This window comes from Rissa tridactyla, chromosome 6 (genome assembly GCF_028500815.1).
Source record: "Rissa tridactyla isolate bRisTri1 chromosome 6, bRisTri1.patW.cur.20221130, whole genome shotgun sequence".
NCBI lineage: Eukaryota > Metazoa > Chordata > Aves > Charadriiformes > Laridae > Rissa > Rissa tridactyla.
In genome coordinates this window covers 52,866,825-52,880,723 of record NC_071471.1, presented here as the reverse complement: position 1 = coordinate 52,880,723, position 13,899 = coordinate 52,866,825, and the positions used below count along the sequence as shown (strand labels likewise).

The following is a 13,899-nucleotide window of genomic DNA, read 5'->3' as shown; positions in this document are numbered from 1 at the left end:
TGGCCCCAAACCTAATGCTGAAGGACCTTGGTTGCATTGTCCAGTGGCCCAGGATCAAACATTCAGGTCAGAGGGAGAAATGATCACTAGCGGAATAGCATGAGGGAGGTTTGACAGGACACGTGCTTTTCACAGCTGAGGGGCTTGCGCTGTAGCTTGCAACTCTTGTTACTTGGATCATTCCTGTGTGTATTTACTATGATATGCAATGTTGAGCAGAATCAGCAGGGAGGCTGAGAGATGAACAGGCCATGGAGACTTCACTTTTCCAGCTGTGATCTGGATTTGGAAGTTATCTGAGAAATGGGGCTGAAAAGGTTGTGCTTTCATGGCTGCCAACCCTCTGTAGGTGCCCTGGAAACTCTTGGACAATGCTGAGCCCCACGTACCAAACGGTTCTGCTGTGCCCCATCATGACAGCAGGGGTTACATGATGAGACTACAAACCAACCTGAGCAAAAGCAGGAAGAGGTTCCCTGTCCTAGAACTTGACTTCAGAGACACTCATCTCAGTGAAAATTCAAACAGATTAGAAATGAGAACTAGTAAAACCTTTACTCTGCAACAAAACCAATATTTACAGTGATAGAGATAAGTGACTCCCATGCTCCAGGGCATGCCCTCCTGCCAGGATAAGGAGGGAATTTCCTTGGAGACTCTTCATAGCCCTCCAGCTCTGATACTGTAATGCAGTTGTGTAGGCTGGGGTGTATGGAAGGTTTCTGTCTTCTGATGTATAACAAACTGGCAGGGAAAGGAAATTGGACTCTAGGATCCTTCTTGCATGTTTCGTTCAGGGAGTTGAAACTGACTGTGAAAGGTTTGTTTCACTGAGGATTCAGCAGGGTTGGACTGAATATAGAAAGCAGGTACGGTTTGACATGATGTCTCCCATGACGGACAGTGAATGGTGGTTAGGAAACTTCCTGTCAGGAGTTATCAGCCTCCCGTGAATATAGCACTAAAATAAAAATGGAAAATGTGGTTACTAGCAGGAAGGTAAGTAGAGCCTTAAGAAACTACCAATTTCCCTGGCCTGGTATAAGCACATGCATGCATCAATTAAACACTGCTTCTGGCTGTTGGTTGCGAACACAGCATAACTCCAATATTGCATGCTGCTGTTTTTTTCAGACCTGCAGGATTAACTGAGTGCTGAACACATGATCTAAAGCTCCTTGATATGAGCAGAAAGCTTCCTGTTGCTTTGAGAAATATTTGAGTAGAATTTCCTATCTACTGTGCTCAGGTCTGATCTGAAATTGAGTAGGTTCTGGGATTCTCTCATTTACTGAATTCTTGTGACTGAAATATAGTTAACCTGGATGCTGTCCTCCCTGACTCCACCACACCTTGTAGGGTGCTAGAATTATGGTTTCAGAACACAACTCAGTGGCTGTCCTTTTAGATGGAGCAGTTTGTTGGTGGCTGAGATTGAACTAAGACCTCCGGGTCTTACAGTCTGGGCCTCTTCTGTGTTGTTGAAAAGATCTGGTGCCAATAGTGGCATTCAGCAGCTGGTGTTGACCAGGAACTCCAGTTTCCCCAAACAGAAAGGCAGTGCGTCATACGTGGTGATGTATGTCTACAGAAGATCTGACTTAAGAACTACCTAGGCCAATCTGTTTTTAGAGTATCTGGTGCTTCCGATATTTTCAAGGTGCAAGAAGTACAGCACACACATTTTAGTAGGAAGGGCAATATATTTTGCATGCATTTTACTCCAGCAATTTTAATTAAAGGAAAAGAAATAGAAATGCAAAGCTTGCAGGGTAGTTGGGGATTTTCACAATAGCCAATTTTAATGTTGACAACTGTATTCTGTCATGTTAGCAATCCCCTGCTAGTGGGATTGCTACCTGTTGGGCGGGACAGCTTTTTGAAGGGCAACTGTGTGACAGCTAAGAGGTGGGTGCACGTGGAGAGGAATTGTGTCCCATAAAGTCAGTGTAGCCTTTGCCTTGGCATTCTTGGGACAGAAGATGCAATGGAAGTATAATTACTTAATCCAGATTCAGCACAGCTGTGGATAACCATAAACATAATCTTAACCCCACATTCCTTGTGTATAATGAGATATAAACTGGATTAGGGTAGAGGATAGTTTGAAGCACTCTTAAGCAGGAAAAAAAAATAAATCACTCAGCATGTAATTCTCAGTTTCAAAAATAATTTTATTGTTCTGAGTCTGTTAGAAACTGGACCTTCACACAGGTTCACCTCCTCCATTTGAAAAGTTTCCCTCATTGTACGCCCTGAGCGATAGCTCAAGAAGAGTTTAAGCTGACACCCAGATGTCTCTCATGCTTTCTGTTGGCAGGGATCTTTGGACAGCGATTGGAGGACACCGTACAGTATGAGAGGAAGTATGGCCAGCGTTTGGCCCCACTGTTGGTGGAACAGTGTGTGGATTTTATTCGGGAGCGAGGTCTTACAGAGGAGGGGCTCTTTCGGATGCCTGGCCAAGCCAACCTTGTCAAAGATCTGCAGGATTCTTTTGACTGTGGAGAGAAGCCCCTTTTTGACAGGTGAGCTGACATCACCGAATTCAGGCTGGTTTATCTGTGGCATGTAAAATCTGGCAGGAATGACCTTGCAGTGGCTATCCTAGTTTACATGTCCTTTCCACACTATTGTTCTTTTCATTTAAAGTGCTGCTGGGGCTTTCTCCTGCATGGTGTTGGGTGTGGAGGCCTTCATTCAGATAAGTGCTTGAGGAGATGGAGAAATTGAGCCCATTAGTCTAGATGAGGCTACTGCAGTGTAAGTACACGTTGAATGAAATGCATTGCTAGATTTGGGTGCGACATACTCAGCAGCTGGTGGGATTCCACCATAGAAATTGATATGACAGACGTGACCTAGGTGTTTTACTGCTTTCAGACGTTGCATTCTCCCTTGCTGCAATCACAGTGGATCTGCCCAGGGGCAATATCTTGCTCTTCCCCTTCTTCTGTCACCAGGTTTCAGAATAGTCACCACCATCTCACACATCTTCGCTGGCTGTGTTATACATGCAATGCATAGAATTGGTCAGCATGTCATAATAAAGCACTTTCTGACCCCAGAAGAATTCTTGGCCAAAATGAATTTTTTTTGCTCCATAATTTCAGCAGCTGAGATGGAACATTTAGTTCAAAACTGAATATATCTTTTGATTTTCAACAAAACTGGAGTCAAATGTTTCTGAAATAAAAATAGCAATTTTGCATTTTTCTTCCCAGTATAAAAATGTTGATGTAATCAGCCCTTGCCTGGTCAAATCAAAGACATGCTAGCTGCTAGCTCTCCTGCTGACCATGCCAATGTCAGGGAGAAGCAAGGGCCAGCTGTTTCACAAAGCAAGGTGAGCCAGGAGCCAAGTGTGGTAACAAGGCTGGCAGATGCAGTGACACAGTCCAGTGATCACCAGACAAGTCCACAGTGATGAGGCAGGTCCAAGATCAGGCTAGGTAATCTGTCCGTGAGTCTGGCTCCAGGTCCAGATCAACAGGGTCTGTAGCCAGGCACAGACATGGCTGTGTGGCAGTGGGAGTTTTAGCTCAGACACAGGATAAACAGTAGAGGCTCAGCTTAGTATCGGCTCCCACGGGAAGAGTGTCAGCCCTGTCTCAGAGTGCTCCATCCAAGGTCAGCAAGGGAAGGGGGGCAGCTCTCAGCTGCACTATCTCTACATTGGCCCTGAGCCCAGACAGTCAAATCATCAGGAGGATGGTTGCTCTCAGGGCCCTTGCAGCCAAATCCTGTCCATACTCTGTAACTAACATTTCCAGACGTGAAGGTCAACATTATGCTAACCTAAACAGTGCTTTGAGAAATGGGCCTTGACCCTAACAGAGACCTTGAACTCCCAGGGATATTTGGATCCAAGGCCGTTGTGTAGAGCTAGCCGAATCTCTATCACAGGTCCAGAAGTGGGATCAGATCCGGGATCTTGACTTGGAGACCTGGCTCCATTTCTTGCTGGAACTCACTAGCACCGCTTTCCCAGGTGATGCAGGCAGCATCTGGTATATCGACAGCACGTTAACCCAGGGAATCACTTCCCCCGTACCTGCAGCCAGTCTTGACATTGCCAATAGCATGCTTGACTACTGCTGCAGGAGGAGCTAGCACCCTCCTGCATGGGTAGCACAGTGTTTGGTCTCATCCTAGGAAGAATATCCTTAGAGTTTATTTGGAACATTCTTCTAATTCTTCCCTCCTCTCAGCTTCCCAGACCACCCATCCTCCTCTCTTTGATTCTTAACCACAGTCAGTATTTGGTCCCTAAATAGAAGTGTCAAATATTTAGAGATATTTTCATGAAAAAATAAAGTTTGAAATCATCAAATTGTCTCACTTCACCTTTTCTTAAACTAAATCTTTGTATTTTTAATGAATGTCTGCATGTTCTAGTTTGGAATTAGGATTATCTTCGTTCATGAAGTGAACAAGGTTATTCTGGAAAATGCTTATATTCTGGAACAGGAGTATCTGCGCAAGGAATTAATTAGGAATGACAGTTTCACTTTCATGTTTTACTTTAGTCTAATCCATACTAACTTCATTGTCATGAAGATAAACCGAGCCCGCCCCCAGCATTTTTAAAGGAGAAAGCACCTTTATTTCCATAGGCATTTGCACTGGCTAAATAGATCAGTGCTAAGTCTCACCTTTAGCGGAGGCAGTAAAGATCTCCATGAAGGAATGCCTGCCTTTTGGGTAGTTGATGTGAAATGTGATAACTGAAGGTTCAGTACAGAGTTAAAGGAGGCAAGCCTAGGGGTATGTGAGTAGTGTGACAATAGAGGGTCTTCCAGTCATTGCCTTTTGCTCATTCCACCATGTCCACTGCATCTATAGTCACAGTGAAATGCTTCTCTTCCTAGCCAGCATAATTTTCTCCGTGTGCAACTAAAACTCTCCATGTATGGCCTAGGATGCCTAGGCAGCAGCAAATATTTTCTGCACATGTGAAATCCATATGCTTGTTTCCAAATCAGGTGCAGTGAAAGGAATATCATTTTCTTCCTAGTTGCAGTCAGTGCTTTTAGACGTCTTTTTGTATCTACAGTGATCTTGCAAATGCTGGAGCCTGCCTGCTCCGTGGTGTATTGGGTCTGTGCGATGACTGATAATTAAAATATTTATTCTTAAAAGACTTGCTTTTCCAATTTGGCTTTTAAATGCATATATATATTCTTATGAAAGGTCAGATGTTGCTGTTTTGGAAGTACCTCCAACAGCCTGCTCCTATTGCACTTCCATGCAGCTGAAAGTTTGGCTGGATTTCACATGGCCTTGTGGATGAAACGATAACCGCAGCCAGCAGACCTGAACCTGTAGCCCGGGCTCTGCTTCTGAGTGATAGTCAGATACACCACCCATGCCTGAAACTCCACGCTAAAAAAGAAGAGCATTCATAATCAACTGAAGAAACCCACTATGTGAAACTGGTATTCTCAAATATGATGGAGATGATATGGAGCTCAAATATGATAGGAGTGGCATTATCGGGATTAACAGCAAGTGGTAGCTGCTGGCAGCTTCCTATTGTAATTTTTCCAGTTTCATTTTAGCTGTGTGTTCCAAAAATGCTTAAAAACATACTAAGCAGAAGAGATTCACCTTTTAGGTAGAGGTGAGGATTTGAAGCTCTGGTTACTGGTGTGGTTTTCTTGGAGTTCTTTAAAGACTGTCAGGGCAATGGTGGGTAGCTAGTGACAGAATCTGTTTAGACTTCCAACGGCTGAAACCTTTGAGGAGGTCATCTGCAAAATTAGCAAAGTTGTACCACAGGAGACTTGGAATGAGGGACAGGTATCGCCATACATCAAAAGCTGGATAGGAAATGGAAAGGGAAGAATAGGTGCGTCTTCATGTCATGGGATCTGACACCTGAACCCCAACTTAAAGCAAAGGAGAGAGAAGAGGAAAAAGAAGTTCCTGGAGCGGGAGAGAAAAGCTGATATCCCAGCATAAAAAGATGGGCTAGGAAATGCCAGATACCCTAGCCTGGGGGAGGATATGTGACCCACAGGCTGGGCAGCCCTGCCAAATTGCAATAGAGGGCCTAGAGGAAATACAGCTTCCTCCATTTTTTTCTGAATGATTGATCCAGGACACTTGTGAGCCTGGTCCGTCAGACGCAGGTGGGTGCTGAGTGGGGAGAGTATTAGGCAGGAGGGATCAGTGAGAGGACCAGAGGTTATGTTTGATTGTGTGAGGATGCAGAGCAATCTTGTCAGTGCTACATGATCATGATGGACTTGCCTGGACCATATTGCACACATTCCTGATCCACATTGTCTGAGGAACAACAGCACCACCCTATCTTAAGCAGTATCATGGGCATAGCCCTTCCACTGCCTGTATTGCCTGAGATGCCTTTATATCTTGACAAAATGGGAGATTTCCCTTGTTCCCAGGTAGATCCTTCTGCCCTACAAACGTGTGGCAGTACAGCTTCCTTCCACGTGCCCACTTTGTCCCTGTCCCTAAGGAGAGGGACCTCGGTGCACTCCCCAAAAAAGGCATCAAGCTTTTGGGGTAGTGTGAGTTTCTAAATTTCCTTCCCTCTTCTCTATTGCAGCAACACAGATGTTCACACTGTGGCGTCCCTCCTGAAGCTTTACCTTCGAGAGCTGCCAGAGCCTGTCATCCCCTTTGCCAAATATGAAGACTTTCTTTCTTGCGGACAGCTACTCTCAAAAGATGAGGGAGAGGTCAGTGATCCTTCTAATCTGCCTCCTTCTACCTCGAAGATTGTTCCCAAGACTCAATGTAGTACAGCTTTCTTCTCATCACTCTTCAGTCTTGATTTAAAATCAGTAAAGTTCTCGGGAACCTTCCCCTGAATTTTCCTGAAGCTGTGAATTGGGCATTAATAGCACAGACTGCTGCTTGAAGCAGGAGCTTTTTTTAAGTCAGTCTTGTAGCCTCATGCTTCTTTCTTCTGAACAAAGCTGTTCCTTAGCTTAATCAGCAAAAGATGCAAGGTAGGAGATCTGGGTTCCTTTCCCAGCCTTGCTGTTGACTCGTTAACAAGCTGTGTGAAGTCACTCCCTTTTTCTGTGTTTTCAGTTTCATGTATCAGAACAGCACCTCTGCTTTCCAAAGTTTTTGGTTGATGAAACGTTGATCAGTGCAATGGTCTCTGTATTTCATAGACGAAAGACACTACAAAAGGGCAGGCTATGGTATTATCCCCAAATGGGAGAACTAATGCTATGAATACTTTGCCAGAACCTTCTTATGATGTTCCTCTCTTTGGTTTCCAGGCAAGGGAAGGGGCTGACAAAAGCCTCCAAGTCTGTGGCAATCATGGAAATTTTGATTCACTGCTTGGGAGGAGCAGGATAATTTACAATATGATTAATTGATCTGTTTCATCCATATTGTTCCTCTTGTGGTGATGCCTGAGCTCTTTGCTGACTGCAAAGGCACGTTGGATCTGGTCTAATATGGGTGGAACTGTGCCACCTTCTAAAACAGAGGTTTAAAGAAGCTGTAAGGGTTGTTACTAGTGGCAACTAAAGAAGCAAAGGCCTGAGGGCTTGTAAGTCACAGTCCACAGTTCTGTTCCTTTTCTGTGTGTGGCCTCAAGAGCGTGCTCACATCTTTGTCTGTGGTGGGGATTGTAAAAACTGTTCTTTACTGAGAGTCTGGGGTTCATCTTTAGTTCAAGTGGCAGAGGGCTCTGGGGAGATTCGTTCCTTCATGATGGCCATAGGAAGGTGCTTGTTTGCGTGCATCAAGGGTAGCGTATCTAGTAATGTCATTTTTTTACGGATAAAAGGCAAGTTTGCTACTATCTGTACTCACATCGTGTATCCTGTAGCCAACTCTGAGAAAGCAATTTTCTGTGCATGACACAGCACGTTACCACACATGGTTATGCATTTGCATCCTGGACACTGCCACATCTGTGTGTCAGTGCACTAGTGTTGTCTTTTAATAGGTACAGGTATGTGTCTACTAGCTCTAAAATAGGCTCATTTTCTGCCTTATCCTCAGTCAACTCGGGCATCTCTGCAAGGTGCTGTGTAACAGACAACGCGATGTTTGGTTTCACAAGAAACGGCAGCATTTCTAAGGCAGTGGGGCTGGTTTCATTTTGGTTGTAAGATGTGCAGACTGGGAAGCTTTGGATCCATTAAGCACTATTGCACAAGAGCAGAGACACTGCCAAGTTGGGCAAACATAATTCTGTATCACTGTTCAGCTTATTAACTACGTAGTTTGCCTGATTTTGCCTGCACAGGCTGCAGCATTTTGCGACGCAACATCTGCGTTGGTTTTGTGGGAGCAAGGCCAGACTCAAATGACTTGTAGTGCCGTATTCTCTTTGGATTAGAAAGGCACTGAGGAGCACTAGATAGCAAAAATGAAAGCTTACAAAATACGGTACTGCTGATAGTACAAAGTTGTCTTGTTAAGCTGCTGTTGTAAACATAACTATTTTCTTTTGTCAGGGAAGTCTGGAACCTCGAAAAGGGCTGTTTACTTTTTCAGAATGGAGGGTGGAGCGTGCACACCAAGGGTGGAGAGGCTGTACGTGCACAGCAGCACGTGGAGCAGAATGCAGCACAAAGTCATACCCAGCCTGTAGGGCCTGACTCGCCTCCCACGTGGAAAATCCCCCTGCTCAAAAATGTGGTTTCATTCAAACCATAATCTTTTAGCACAAAATGATAAGGAGGGAATTTCAAAATCAAATGTTTCATTTTGAAAAAGTATTCGGAAACAATGTGCAATCTATTGTTTTAATTTGAAGTAGTGTTTTGTTTTCATTTTTCACTTGGAAGTTTTGAATGAGACTTTTGGACTCAAAATATCATTTTCTCTAGTTTTGTACAGCCACCCTTCCAATAAAAACAGAATTACTTAAGGCAAAATAGCCGTTCAGATAAAATTGTCGGCACCTTATGCTGCTACATTGTGACCATAGATAGGAATTATTATGATGTTAGCTTGGCCTAATCCCCATCTCCCACACTGCCCTAAGCTTTCCATTTTTCATTCGGATTGCTGTTCATTCTGCACTCAGCTATTCACTGGTGTTGGAATGCAAACAGAGATGTAACAGAGGCCTTGGGTTGTACTGAGGCCTCCAGGTATCTCAGCAGGACTGAACTGTTAAACAAGATTTGATTCTGATCCCAACTGGTTGGGAGGAGAGATTGAAAATGAAAAACAATTTTAGAATAAGAGTAATTGAAAGTTCTTCAAATCTCTAAAGACTAATTTGAGTCTGAGATGTGTTGACATGGTAGTATTTTAGCCTTCACTGCTGCCTGTACGCTAGAGATGCACATGGCAGTTCTGTGGGCTAAGCATGTGGCTTTGAATTTTTAAAGAGGGATCTGAATTTGGGTGAACATCTGAAGCGTTGCTAGTTTTCCAGCCCAACTAGAAGTTCCAAATTGATGCTGATCTATTACATGCTTTGCAAAATCCTTGATTTTGGGATCACTCCTGGGAAAGTATGCATCTGTGGTAAATTAGACACGCAGCATTTTCAAGGAGGTAAGAGTTATTATTGCAAAATACCATGATAAATGACATGCAGCGCCTCTATTGCTGGCTAGGCTGCAGCCAGAAACATGATCAGTGCTATTTGTTAATAACACAGCTCACATTTCTAGCTTGTATTTTCCTTTGCACTTTTGCTGTGGTGTTACAAGGCTCAGCCTTCTGCCATCTGTTGGTCAGGTGGTTGGTGGGTACAAATCTGTGGCAGAGCTGAAAAATGCTGCAGCAGGAGAGAAAGCTTTTTTTAACCTGGCAAGTGTTTGTACCTTGGCAAATATGAAGGTACTCTGTGTAACACCACGTTTGTGATTCCTCATGACAGAGCATGGATGATAAATGTTTAGAACCGTTTTTTCTTTCAGGTAGCATCTTGTACCTTTAGATTATGTTTCCAGCTGTTCACAACTGCCTGCAGTTTCTGTTCCAAAGCCCACTCTTGCATCCAGTGGGGCCATGGTATTTGAATTCAGAGCACTTGAAATACAGTGCCAAATACCATCCTGATAGCTGTATTTGAAATAAAGTGGGTTACAGAGCAAAATTCAAGAGGAATTAGGTCTGTTAGCTCACCTATTTCCAGTTCAAACTCCTCATTTGAAAGCTGTGTGACCTGAACAACTGACCTTAACCTTCACATCCGTAGCAGCTGTCCTTGATGCAAATGTTTTCAGAAGTTTAAGAAAAGAAGATTGAGATTTTCAGAAGTGACTGGTCTTTTATTGGTGTTTCCATGGTTGTCACTGTTAAACCAGCATAATTTTAAAGGAATTAAAAAAGGCTTACTGTTTTTAAGAATTCTTTTTTAAGTTTCAGGTTTTTATTACAGGACTGCTTTTGTGCTGGGACATACAAAACAAAAAAGTGTCTATACATTCAGGACTTTAAGGATGGAGGCAGGAATACAGACTGGTTTCTGGATCTTTCTGACTTGTCTGGACCAGAGAAATCAGGAAGGTCTTGCAAGAGCCTGGCCAACAGAATCCCCTCCCTAACAGTGCTTAATAAATCGAGGAAGTTTTGAAATGAATGTCCAACTTGCACTACTTTGGCTAGGAACCAGCTGCTTCTGGAATTTCTCCATCATTAATTAGCAGCTATCACTCTTCCCAAATGTGCTTGGGTATCTGTTTTGCTACAAAAGGTTTAGTTGTCTCAAAAAATAAGCAAAACTCCAGGGCAACTGCAGCATTAACAGGAACAAGCAAATGATGCTTTGGACTGTGGAAGGACAATAGCTTTCTGAGTCAGAGTTTTTCATTAGACGATTTAAGTAGCTTCAGGGTTTTAAGTCATTCCTCCAGCGGATGTCTCATCTTACATTTTAATGTAAAGACAGAAATTTTATGAGGAAGTATGTCACAGCTCATAATGACTGCAAATGGAAGTAAGTAATTAAAAAGGAGGTAGTTGAATTGGAATGTTGTTTAGCTTTTTTAAGAAAAAACTCTGCTCAGTTGAGCATTATATACTATATATATAGTATATAACTATATACAGTTGAGCAGTTTATACTACACTCAATGTCTTAAAGTTTCAAACAGGCCAGGTGCTGAAAAGGCACGTTTGCTGATACATCTATACCAATGCCAGTGGGCAGACTTTGAAGACTAGCAGGCCTCGCTAATTGAAGGCTTCTCATCAACCATTAAAGCTGACAGGAGGATTTCCACTGATTTTGAGACCTGAATCAGGTTCTGGAGACTGTGATTTTGGTAAGGCACAACACACTGGATGACTTCTTTAAAGCAAAGCCTGCTGGTGCTATTACCTGTTGTTTACGGTTTGATTCTGGAAAGAGGACTTTGTAGTACCAAAGAAAGTCACCTCTGCTTTGCATCATTTATATTAATAGCTCTCCTTCTTGTTTTTCCTGTCCCTCAGGGTACCCAGGAACTGGTTAAACAGGTGAAGAATTTGCCCCAAGCCAACTACAACCTCCTCAAATACATATGCAAGTAAGTGAAATTAATTAACACTTGAAAAAGTCACCAAGTTTTGTGAGGTTCAGTCTTATATGCAAATAATTTACTGTGAAAGCATGAATATTCAAACATCACTTACGTGTAAGTTAGTACTCCTATAAAAATGTGGAGGTGAACATGCAGCCTGCCTGAAGGAAGCTCTTGGTTTATCCAAGAGCATCAGCCAAGCAAATTGCTGTCACCCACAGCCTTGGCAGCAGGTATGAATGATACTAATATATTATATTGTTTATTTCAGAAGCACTTAAAGACCAGTAAAGAAAGACATTTTTTCCAGGTACTGCACACTTGGAAGACTTATGACAGAAGCTGAGTAGCAGATGCAGTCAAAATAGCCAGTCTGGCCTCAGCTTGGGTTTGGAAGTGTGGTTGGGAGTGGCTTCCCCTTGGAGTACCAGGGACTCTGCAGCCTTGTCTCCCTCATCTCTCTGCTGACTCTCCCAGTTTTTGCAAAGTGGGCTGGAATGTGTTTTGGGAGCTGGAACGAACTGTTACCCTAGTTACAGCATAGTGAACTTCATGCTGTATTCTAGTCTCCGTGGTAGTTAGTCCCTTTATGACCAGTGGGATTTGCACATCTGGAGCGGGCAGTAGACACAAACACTGACATTGAAGCCCATGACTTATTCAAGAGAAGTCAAGCCCTTCCCAAGTGTACAGACAGATAGCATTTCTGAAATGTATTTTTTGAATGCTTAAAAAAATTTATTTTGCCTCACTATGTACTTCTATAGCCATTTGTTTTAATATCTGAGCACCTCATAACATGAATGGCTGAGGCAGGGGAATGTAATTATACATGTTTCTAAGTGAAGAACTGAGGAAAAGAAAGGCAAACAGATTTTTTTTTTTTGACTTAGTGAAGAAAACAGGATTCTTGTGTCTCAGCATAGTGTCCGCTACAGGGCAATGCCGCAGAAAAAAAGGGAGTGCCTAGAAAAGTCATACTGCAAGTAGGAGCATTCAGAAATTTGCCAAGTAGTGCAGAATGACAAGGAAACTTTTTCCCTGCCAAAACCCATCCAATCATCCAAAAATTTACAACAGTTTAGGAAACAGTACAGACAGACTGAGACTGTTCACTTTTGAGGCCACTGAGTCCTCTTTCCTGCTATTGTAGGTTACCATATAGTCCTTTCTACAACTTGGCTAATTATGTACGAGCTATTTAGGTGTTTGTTACAGCCTTTCTCTTACTACAGCTCCTATTGGGAGGCTGTTCCAAATTACAAAAACATTAACTGTTAGAAACTTTCTGCTGATTTCCAGCTTATACGTATGGATAGCCAGTCTGTCTGGATTTGTTCGTGTGCTGTCTTTGGCTTGCATGATCTTTTTCTTGTGTTGACGTTTGCCCAGTCGATGCATTCATAAGAAGCACTTGGGCCACCTCTTTATCTGAATTTTGTTAGATTCAAGCAACAAAGCTCTTCCCACAGGCTGCGAGTTCTAGGATAAGGAGATGAGTGAAAGGTCTTTTTACGTCTTTTATATCTGTAAGTGAAAACTGGCAGAAGTCAATCTGTGTAATTGAAGAATTCCTATAAAAATGTGAAAATGTTTTTTCATACACAGTAAAAGGCAGGATCCCTGGCAGGCTGTTCTGGGAGAAACCATCCTGTCCTCTCGTGTTCATACACTAGGGGGGATCTGGGGTTATTACTGAGTATCTAAGCTGCATTAGTCCCTAGAAGCATTTCAGGTATTAGGGTTGTATAAACACAAGACAAAACTGTTCCTGCCCCAGAATGCCTACAGTCTGAGAAGTGACTTATTATTCCTCTCCTTTGATTTTTCTGGGGGGGCTTTTCAAGGTTCCTTGATGAAGTTCAGGCTCACTCCAGCGTTAACAAGATGAGTGTCCAGAACCTGGCTACAGTGTTTGGACCAAATATATTACGGCCCAAAATGGAAGATCCAGTGACCATGATGGAAGGTAGGTACTATTTGTGTGAGATAACACAACACCTGTGTTTTGGAGCTGTAAGAGTATGTTGAAAGTCATACATTCATTGGTAGCTCTATTACATGACTGCACAGTCAGGAACAAGTCAAGCAATCACTTTCATCAGTGCCTGTGAGGAGATGTACCAGTCAGCTTCTGTTATCCCACTCACCGCTGGTTGGGGAGTGTCTATCCCCTCCACCACATGGAAATGCCTCTGCCCTCTTCTAAGTTGTTTTGTGAAACTCTCTTTGAACCCACTGCTAAAATGAAAAGTCAGGCGTTCTTCAGGACCGTGCTTAAGTACCAAACTGCTATCATGTAGTATTGGTGCATTTTGGTGGTTAGACAGCTCCCTGTAAAGGACATCCAGTCCACAATGGAACAGGTACTGTCGTTTTTGCTGTGACACAGTGGCCATAACTAGGTGTCTTAGAATTGTTGTGGTCTAAGCAG

General features: G+C 43.1%; 1 protein-coding gene across 5 annotated transcripts in view; it reads left to right on the top strand.

Moving 5' to 3' along the window:
- The window catches only part of ARHGAP22 (Rho GTPase activating protein 22), a 157,590-nt gene that overhangs the window by 135,188 nt on the left and 8,503 nt on the right, over positions 1-13,899 (top strand). For all 5 annotated transcript variants that reach the window (XM_054204706.1, XM_054204705.1, XM_054204707.1 and 2 more), the window contains 4 exons: positions 2,321-2,528; positions 6,575-6,707; positions 11,398-11,471; positions 13,313-13,434. In XM_054204706.1, the coding sequence (XP_054060681.1) occupies positions 2,321-2,528; positions 6,575-6,707; positions 11,398-11,471; positions 13,313-13,434 (537 nt within the window). The remainder of the gene's footprint in view (positions 1-2,320; positions 2,529-6,574; positions 6,708-11,397; positions 11,472-13,312; positions 13,435-13,899) is intronic.